At 37.8% G+C, this 10,347-nt stretch overlaps 1 protein-coding gene across 1 annotated transcript; it reads right to left on the reverse strand.

Annotated features, from left to right (window-relative positions):
- Positions 1-642: 642 nt before the first annotated feature.
- On the reverse strand, positions 643-8,653 carry LOC106543973 (uncharacterized). The gene is made up of 5 exons (XM_087722098.1): positions 8,539-8,653; positions 5,353-5,505; positions 2,878-3,024; positions 1,988-2,134; positions 643-1,106 (listed from the first exon to the last, which is right to left on the reverse strand). The coding sequence occupies exons 1-5, from the start codon at positions 8,618-8,620 to the stop codon at positions 934-936; spliced, it is 702 nt and encodes a 233-aa protein (XP_087578224.1). The 5' UTR covers positions 8,621-8,653; the 3' UTR covers positions 643-933.
- Positions 8,654-10,347: the final 1,694 nt, after the last annotated feature.

Consider the following 10,347-nt stretch of genomic DNA (forward strand, 5'->3'; position numbering starts at 1 on the left):
AAGTGCCCATGAAGTCTTACTTTTATGCGGATACTAATCTGGAAGAAAACCAGTTTTGATTTTCTTAAAAGCTAAACATTCAGGTGTGGATGACCTTTAAATACTTAGAAGTCAAGCTAATTACAGGTTGTCCTCATTTAGTGATCACAATTGGGACCAGAAACTCAGTTGTTAAACAAAATGGTTACTAAGTGAAAACATGAATGTGCTTATGGTTTTAATTCAGCTTTCCTTTGTTTTAGAAATTTAGAAGTGTCATAAATGTGAGGATTGGTCACAGTTACTTTTTCATCACTGTCATAACTGGAAACAGTCACTGTATGAGGCTAAATGTGGGCTACCCATATAGCTTTAAAATATAGAAAATAGAATTGGAAAGATGTTCGAAACGAGTAGCATGGTTGTATTTGCCCTGTTCTTATTTAAAAACGTAGTTCCCATATTTTGGGCCACTTCTATGGCTAAGATATCCAAGGATACCTTTGTGTACATGCCTTTACAGCTATCTATCGAAGAAGTGGCAAGAGCCTATCATCAGTGTGCTATAGAAATGGCCCTATTTAATCCAACAACCAAAGCTGAAATAATGTCTTTAAATCTGTGTATTGAATGCAAACCTTAATGTACTTTCAAATTGTTTATTTTGAATATTTAGATCAAAAATGTATTACATTTAGTGACTTGTCTGTTATTTATCATTCAGAATTGTGCAAAAATATGAAATCATTGATTTATTCCTTGATAATTCTAGTAATGATGCAACAGTTCTTCCTTCTGAAAAAGTGAGAAGAGAAGAGAATATTCTCAAAATATCAAACAGTAAACATTTACATAATACAAAGAATATGAGGAAATCTACATACTAACATTATGTCTATTGGCCTTCACTCTGCAAGCATTTCTTTAAATAAGCCACATTTCTTTCAATGTTCTTCAAAGAGAATAATTTCCTTGTTTTTCATGTGGATGGAAACACCAGGGAACCATGTTGGCATACTGGTAATGTTCATAGCAGCATCCTTTCGCCATGCATTCATCAGCAGAAATGCCAGGAGCTCCACACGACATTCGTTTCTTGGGTGCCATTCCACATAGCCTTGCAGGTACTTAAAACAAAGAATAAAGAAGTATAGTCTTGATGTCTTGAAATATATTCTCTTGCTGATAAAGCAGTATAAGAACAATGAATGTAGAAAAACAATACAATTCATTTTGGTGGAAAGATCCTCCATCTCAAACAAAGACTTACTTCTTATTGGTATTATTATTATGATTATCATTATTCTGTTGTTTTGCATGTACATTGAGAGCTTCTGCACAGGAAACAAATTCCTTGTGTGTCTAATCATGCTTGGACTAATAAAGAATTCTATTATGAATTAATTTATATATTTATTGATAATATTTATTTGCTCCTTTTAAGACAGAAGTCTGCTATGGCAGTTTTCAGGGATAAAACCATTTTATTACAGAGTCATACTATAAATAATAGGCAAACAATGCTGATTAGATAACAATTGAAATTATTAACAAGCCACTACAACAATACTTCTTCCTCATGGAACTGAGCATGCTTCCAGGAAAGTCAAGACTCAGTTTGATTAGATAAGATGTTTAATTGCAAATATGACTGACGCTAGCACAACAAAAATTCACTTCTGAACAGCCTAAAAAATAAAAAAACACCACCCATCTCTCTTTCCTCCCCCCTCCCCCACATCTACATCTATCCCAAAGTATAACTACTGAGTTTCTGTCACTCCTTGGTTGGAGCAAACTGTTTGCAGTCCATTTATCACACTCACTTGTTGATGGCATCTGGTTTTTGTTTACAAAATGGATCCTCTCTGGTCCCAGGGGGTTTGTTCCCCACCATCTCAACTCCATCTCTCACACCTTCTAGCCACTCCTAAATGTATTCTCATCTCAGATTGATTTTCTCTCTCTCAGTTTCAGGTAAATGTAGCTTCCATGTGTGGATACTTGCCTGTGTCCGACAGAGGATGAAAGCACCACCGGGTATTAATGTCATATGAATTGAAGCAACATCCCTTTGCTTGACATTCCTCAGCGGTGATGCCTGGGTAACCACATTCTAGCCTCGCACTCCCTTCCATTACACAGTGTTGAGAAACTATTCAGAAAAATGAATCACTTTACATAAATAAAATCATTCTTCTTTATATTTTTCATTTTTAAAAAAAATCAGGGATAAGTGTAGAGTGGACGATCTTTGAAAACATTATATGAATAAATGCTTAGTGAGAAAACTTAAGAAAACATAAGCTTAAAAAAAAAAACCAAACCCAAGAATTCAAGTAACAGAAGTCCTCTTCTGGATGGGCTGTAAATTCTGGTTTTTCTCCAGCCAACATAACAAACTAAAGAGATGGCTGCTTTGGCTTTCACAATGAAGTTCTTAGATACATGTAACTTCTTTGAGTGTGTCAACATACTTTTACCAGAAATTGATGTAATAGACTTGTGAGCTGGTTTTGCTTCTCCCCCCCCCCCACATTTTATTATGTTAATATAAATCTTGACACCTTACTTTATTTCAGTGCAATGATATTGATACAATATGCTAACATTATTAATGTTATTTATTTAGACACTTTACAGAAGAGGGGGTTCAACCTTGGCAATTTTAAGACCCATGAACTTCAACTTCCAGAATTCCTCAGCCAGCCATGATGGCTAAGGGAATTCTAGGAGTTGAAGTATACAAGTCTTAAAATCACCAAGATTTGATATATCTGCTTTAGAATATTGGATAAAATAAGAGGGGGAAAGAATAGATTTTTAAGAAAATAGGATATACATTTTATTGCTTTTCTTTCTTTGTTTAGCTCTTTACAAGTTCAAAAAATTACCTACCATTATTTACTGGGGGATGAAAACACCAGTATGCCTTTAGATCAAAGCAGCATCCAATCCGTTTGCACCTTTTGCGTGTGATCCCTTGATAACCACACTCCTTTCTTTCTTGAGATGGAATCATTTTCCTTGCATAGGTTACTGAAGCTGTTATTGTAAATAATATTCAGGTCACTATATTTTCCAGATAATAAGCTTGGCTATGGGTTAAAAAATAAAGTTGCATGTTGCCTGAATTAATGTTTATTACTAATGGCTTGAATTTGACTAGTGTCTGGTCTAAGGTTAAATCAATGCATTTCATGGTAAAATTTCCCATACTTTCTTACAGGATGTTAGTCTATGGATGGAGATTTTCCACTTAAACAACCATATGCATTGAAAATATATTTGATTGGGATTATTTAAAGCTACAAAATATTTATTTAATCACTATGAAGTCATCCAGGTCATGGTTGACCCAAAGGTGCTTTTTCAAAAGGCAATTTGGTTTTGTTCTTCCTTGAAGACATTTTGTTTCTCATCCAACAAGCTTCTTCAGTTCTGATTGAGGGGTGAAGAACAGAAGGATTTATATTCCTTGCAGTCATCTGATTGTTAGCACTCTTTCTGAGAGTCATTGAGGCCAATTGGAGGTTTAGCTGTGCCCTCAGGGTCACCTGAACAATGCAAATGGGTGTGGAACTTTCTAGGAACTGCTGAAAGGACTGTGTAACAACACAATTTCCAGTCATTTCAGGAAGCAAGCTTAGTGGTCAGGAGTTCTAGAAGCTGTAAATTAACAACATCTAAAAGATGATCCATTTCTATTCTAAGCATATATGAAGCTACCGTTGGTATAGGATGAAATAAACCTTTTAATCAGCTAAAAAAGAAAATTCTAACTGCAATTTTATGAAAACTTATTTTACTTAAGGAATGTTTTCCTAGAATGTTAATTGTTATTTTTCTTTTCTTCTAATACCGTAGGATGAATTTTTCCAAGAGTATTTTCTTTTTCTAGCACACTTTGCAAAGAAGGTGTCAGAGTTCCAAGTAACACCCCCAATGAAATAAGACTCTGAGGCTAGAAATCTCTCAAAGGTCCAATTTATTAGAGATGTCATATTGGCTCATCTGGGAAAACACACATCTGAAAGCTTCCAGGTTTTCCCCACAAAAATGAAAATCCAAGTCCCTGCCCAGCACTCACGTCTCCATCACATGGCCCAATCAGGCACCGTCCCAACTGGCGATGTCTCCCAGTCATATCCCTCCAGGTGCAGGGCAAGATGTCCTTGACTCACTGAGAAAGGTTGTTATTTTGACTATTTATCTCCCATACTCCAAATAATCCCCCCTCCCATTTTCACACAGCATTAAATGTGGCAGGCCTGAAGGCCCAATGAAAAAGATGGCTTCCAGGCCTGACAGAAGGAGCATTTCTGCGAAGCACATTTGTGGGAAAGTAAAGTCTTACACTTAAGCAAGAAAAACCAAAAGTACACCTATAGACTGGGTGAAACCAGGCTTAATAGCAGTAACTGTGAGAGGGATCTTGGAGTCTTAGTGGACAATCAGTTAAATATATGAGTCAACAGTGTGCAGCAGAAGCCAAAAAAGCCAGTGCAATCCTAAATTGCATTAACAGAGGAATACAATCAAGATCAAGTGAGGTAATAATACCACTCTATAAAGCCTTAGTAAGACCACACCTAGAATACTGTGTTCAGTTTTGGTTACCACACTATAAAAAAAATGTTGAGACTCTAGAAAGAGTGCAGAGAAGAGCAACCAAGATGATTAGGAGACAGGAGGCTAAAACATATGAAGAATGGTTACAGGAATTGGACATGGCTAATAAAGAGAAGGATCAGTGGTTCCAATTTTTTGTGTGGGGGACTGCACAGAGAGGAAAGGATCAAGCTATTTTCCAAGGCATCTAAAGGCCAGACAAGGAATAATGGATGGAAACTGAACAAGGAGAGATTCAACCTAGAAATAAGGGGGAAAAATTTGACAGTGAGAACAATCAACCAATGGAATAGCTTGCCTTCAGAGGTTGTGGGAGTTTCATTACTGGAGGCTTTCAAGTAAAGATTGGACTGCCATTTGTCAGAAATGGTGTAGAGTCTCCTGCTTGGGCAGGGGGTGGTCTAGAAGACCTACAAGGTCCCTTCCAATTCTGTTAATCTAATCTAAAAAAATAAATCCAAGCATTACGATCTCTTTCTCCCAAAGGTGCTTTTCAAAAGACCACTGCACTTTCTTTGTTTTTTCCTTGAAGACATTTTGCTTCTCATCCAAGAAGCTTCTGCAGTTTTGAAAAGGTAAAGGAGAACCAGAGAAGCTTCTTGGATGAAAAACAAAACATCTTCAAGGAAAAAACAAAGACAGTCCAGTTGCCTTTTGAAAAGCACCTGTGGGACAATCATGACTGGGATGACTGAGAATCTCCATAGACAATCTCCCTTTCTGCTGCCCACCTGTCATTACCTCTTTCACCTGACGGTTTGAAGCACCAGGGGACATCAGGCACCGATGCATCAAAGCAGCATCCATTTTCTGTGCACTGCTCTGCAGTAATGTTTCCTGAAGAAAATTCACATTCCTCTCTTTCACTGGTTTCCATTAGACATTGACAGGCATCTGTTTGGAAGAAAGGAACTGGGCAGTTGCCTACAATCTTTTCTTCTTTGTGAATACATTTTTCTCTAATTCAGTAGTCAGTATTTCTGACTAGATCTATCTAGCAGGGCTCTTTTTCTGATATGCTCTTCTCTTACTTATTTCATTTTTATTTTGGAATGGAAAATACAAGACTCGCAATACTAACGGTAATAACCGATTATTTACAGCAGAGGTGTCAAACTCAAGGCCCAGGGCCCGGATTTGCCCAGCGGGGGGCTTAGATCTGGCCTGCAGAGCCAACCTGGAAACAGTGGGGCCGTTGCCAGCAAAACCAGAGCTCGGGAGGGGTGCCCGTGGCCCTCTCAAGCTCCATTTTCATTGGCAGAGGGTTTCAGGAGGCCATCGCAGCCGAAAATGGAGCTCAGAAGCCCATATCTGCTGGTAGAGCACTCAGGTCCCACAGGAGCCCCTGAGACAAGTGACGATGAGCAGGCCGTGCCACCCCCTGGCCACACACCAAGGTCAAACACAATCCTGATGTGGCCCTCAATGAAATTGAGTTTGACACCCCTGATTTAGAAGTAAGAATCATTCTGTACTAATGTTAATTAGTAATACATTTGGAACAACCACAATTGTTAATTCTCTGCCGATAGAGTGGATCATAGAATCTTAATTATGAGTTGTTTTCAAACCATCCCATGATTATTAATAGCAGCTCCTTCTCTATATGGTTTTACACTTTCTTAACATATGTATTGATTCAAATATTCTCTTTTATATTAACTATTGCTGCTTTTGCTGAGAATATAAATAAATAAATCCAGTCTATTAAACATACCACACAACATATATTGTTTAATATACTAAGAAAAAAATATAGCATATAGCCATAATATCAATATATGTTGGCAGGTTCCCTAGACAGAAATACAGTATCTGAACGCCTGAATCCAGCATTGATTTCCTTAGACTTTTAACAGAATGTATTAAATCTAGATTCAAAATTCTCCAAAAGGTTTTTCTGGTTGTAGGAAATACAAGGATTATGTTTTTTAGGGGCCTAGAATTCTGATGGCCTATTTTCTGGGATAGTGCACACTAAATCTAAGCATTCCAATCTTGTTGAGAAAATGTGACAACACAAAAAATAATGTACACTCAATGAAGTATTCACACAACAGTAGTGGGATTCAAATAATTTAACAACCGGTTCTCTGTCCTAATGACCAGATGGGTAGGCGGGGCTTAATGATCATGTGACCGTGTGGGCATGGCCAACTCAACATTACTCAGGTCGATGGGCGCTTCGCCTTAGCTATTACAATGTAATCAGGGTTAACCGAAGAGGCAGTTTCTGTAAGCAGGGCAATAAAGATTAAGGTAGAAACAACACCAGAATGTTTCCTTCCTGCCTTCCTTACAGGATTAGCCCTGTAAAGTGGAAAAAAACCAAAAGAAGATTTCTTCCAATAACCGGTTCTCTGAACCTTTTAGAAAGTTAAGAACCGGTTTTCCCGAATAGGTGCGAACTGGCTGAATCCCACCACTGTCACACAAATGCTGTGACTCACATAGCTGCATTAGATATCCTAACAAAAATTCTTAATCACAACACTCAGGTGATTACACATATATCCCCATTTGCCACCTCTCTCCTTCTCTCCCCTGCCAACATCCCTGCTTGTAATTTCCCCCGAGTACCACGGGGACAAATCCTTGACACTATTTGCCAGGCTACTTCAGCTAAGAAATCAGAAGTTTTCTGGCTGAAATGAAGTATTTCCAATAGCAATAGCACTTAGGTTTATATACCATATCATAGTGCTCACTACCAGGCCATGGCCTATTCGCAACTGGGCAGTGCCAAAAGTGGGCTGGTATGCACACACATGTGCATAGCTTGACTTGCGTGTGCAACAGGCCAGCGTCCATAGACATGTGCTGTGCATGCATGCACATGCAGGCTGTCCTGCCGCTTGCACAAGTTGACCTGTGCACGCACACTAATCTGTTATTTGTGGGGTCTAGTTCCCCTCTCCCCCTGTGCTGGGCCACCAAGCCTCAAAGGTTGGCGACCATTCTCTCAGGTTGACTAGTAACCTCCAGACTGCCTTCTGCCTAAAACTGACAGGACCTTAATCACTTGGATGATGCAGCTATTGCCTCCTCACTTGCTCTAGCACATTCCTGATTGAAAAGCTAATCTTTCTGGTGCCGGAAAAAGTACTTTTATATAAATGTAGTTCTATACATGGGGTAGGTTTTTTGTTATTTTTCACTGTATTTTTCACTGTGGAGTTAAAAAAAAGTATGCTAGTGTGTCTTCCTTTTTCTCCCATTTGATCTTTTTTCCAATTTCCCATGTCCTTCTTATCTATTCAGATATCTGATAATGCACCCATTACTCCAATGTTTTTGAATGGTTCTCTAATGCTTGAAGTGATATAATAAGAGAGCCAGACCCAAAGGGGAAAATAATGTCCTGGAGAACAATCATGCCTATGTCTACTCAAAATATGTGCTAATGAGACCCGTTGACTTTAGAATTCCCACATTCTTTAGTTGGGGCAAGCATATATTTGGGTTATGAACTATGTCACCTAGACATACAGTCATATATACATATAGAAAGCTTTGCCCTTTCCAGCTGTCAGGTGCCCATTGATTTAGAGCACATAGAATGCTATTACTTTTCCATCAAAATGGCACTTATTTATGTATTCTCATTTGCCTGATTTAGAACTGCTAGGCTGGCAGGACCTGGGGAAAGTAATTGGAGCTCACCCCATCGCACAGCACTCAGGCCTCAAACCCGGGCTGTCCAACTTTCCAGTTGACAAGCTCAGTGTCTTTAACTGCTGAGCCATCATGCCCCCTTCTACACTCTTATATATTAATATGATTATAATGGATTCATATGAATATATTATAATATAGCAAATAAAAAGAAGCAACCAGTTTGCTTGCTTATTAACCCATTAACAGTTAACCCATGACTTTATCGTCCATTCACCTTGCTTAAGTTATTAATCAATATTATATACTTACATGGTGGGCGACTATCCTTTTGAGGGCAAACAAATCCAAAACACAAGGCCGTAGTTAGTACTAAACAGGTCTTATACTCCATTCCTTTATCCTGTATCTGTGCTCTTCAATGTTCCTTAAATATACAAATACACATGATCATAATTTATAATTGTAAGTTACTATAATAGAAATATTAAATCAGTCTTTCTCCTTCAAAAATGTTGCAGCACAGTTAAGATAAATTTTAAATACTCACTTGTGGTTGTGATTCTATAACAGCTACCCAAACCATAAAACACTTCAGTCCTTAAATACCCTAAGCTTTTTTAATGACAGGGCAAAATAACTTCCACTAGATTCATAACAATAACAGGAAAACATTTTACAGCTAAGAGTTTCACTTCTCCTGCCAGGACTTTTTGCCCTTTGCCTACCGTGGAGAGTGTGGTAGTGATATTACTCCCATTGAAGACCCTGGGCTCTTCTGACAGTTTCAATCTTTTGGGTGAGCTTCAGAAACGTTAGGATTATATTTTGTTCACATTAAAGTTCCATTTTTAGCTGTTTCAGGGCAAGATCTTATATTTTATAGACTACAGCCTGACTTTAAGCATGAAAAGAAATGAAATAATGGAGCAGTACTTCTGATTTTTATTTTCCTTCTACTTAATGTGGAGGTACTAAAAATTATTATCTTTTAAAAGTATTTGTACAATGTATCTACAATGTATCTCATAAGTTCTTTTAACTATTTATTATGACAAAATAGTCCTTTTGGGCTTAGTTTCTGAAGAAGGCAGATCAAGCTGTGTAAGATAGAGGAATTGCCTCAGTTCTTTGCTCTGCCTGTGGTGTATGCCAATACTTTCCGCCACTGGCTTTGTGTACCAAAGTCTGAAGAGAGCTGCTGTCTTGAACACAAATAACTTTGGTATGATTGGCAACATGAAATTCAACAAACTGGAGTTTGCTTGCATTCATACCATTGCTGAATATTACATAGAGTAAGAGGCACCTTTGTAGATAATCTAGTTAAAACATCACAGTTGGTTATCCAACATCTCTTGTAAACTTTCACCAAAGTATCATCCCAGGTATTTCCACAGTTCACCTCCTATCATTATGAAGTTCTTTCTAATATTCAGGGGAAATTTATCCCCACCATCTGTAATTTAGGCCTTTAAATTTAATTCTGTCTTCAGGAACAGCAGAGAATATAGAAAGTTATTTAACTTTTGTATGTTTAATATTTAAACAGTGCTTTCATGCCTCTCCCTAATTTCCCTTCTCCAGGCTAAATCTACCTAAATCTTTGCCCAGGGATACTTTGCCAAACATCTTAGTTTCTTTATAGTCCTGTGGAACCATTCAATTTTGTCTTTATTTTTCTTGAATTGGGGCCTTCTGCCTGGAATTGTTTCCACTTTTCCCCATAATAATCAATCTTAACTAATGATCTGTACAGCATAAAGTGAAGCTATTGTTTCTGCAGCAAGTGGTTTATGAAATTGTATCGCTACAAGTTTCCATCTTGAGAGTTAATACCTGTGGGAAAACCTTAATATTTCCATATCCACATATAAACTCACTGCACCTGCCCCCACCCTTTCCAAAACAAATTCTTCTGACCCCACCCTATCCCATAATTTAAAAACACATTTAAAAGCCTAATTATTTTAAAGATCATTTGATACTACAAGGCACTTACAAAAAAGAAAATAGAACAAGTCAAAGAAGCATAAAGATTTTAATCTTACTTGAACCGTTGAGAAGCTAGAAATATCTGACTTGACTCCAGAGCCTGCAGATATGGATCCTGGAATAATA

The sequence above is a fragment of the Thamnophis sirtalis genome, unplaced genomic scaffold, assembly GCF_051295495.1.
Source record: "Thamnophis sirtalis isolate CommonGarterSnake01/CBP01778 unplaced genomic scaffold, rThaSir2_p1.2 scaffold_8, whole genome shotgun sequence".
Taxonomy (NCBI): domain Eukaryota; kingdom Metazoa; phylum Chordata; class Lepidosauria; order Squamata; family Natricidae; genus Thamnophis; species Thamnophis sirtalis.

Bases quoted from the DNA above. Each gene is read 5' to 3' on its own strand.
- LOC106543973 (XM_087722098.1), bottom strand. From the start codon at position 8,620: ATGGAGTATAAGACCTGTTTAGTACTAACTACGGCCTTGTGTTTTGGA. The intron at 5,506-8,538 runs GTAAGTATATAA...TCTTCCAAACAG, and splicing joins AAAGGATAGTCGCCCACCAT to ATGCCTGTCAATGTCTAATG. The intron at 2,135-2,877 runs GTAGGTAATTTT...TTTTCTGAATAG, and splicing joins TCATCCCCCAGTAAATAATG to TTTCTCAACACTGTGTAATG.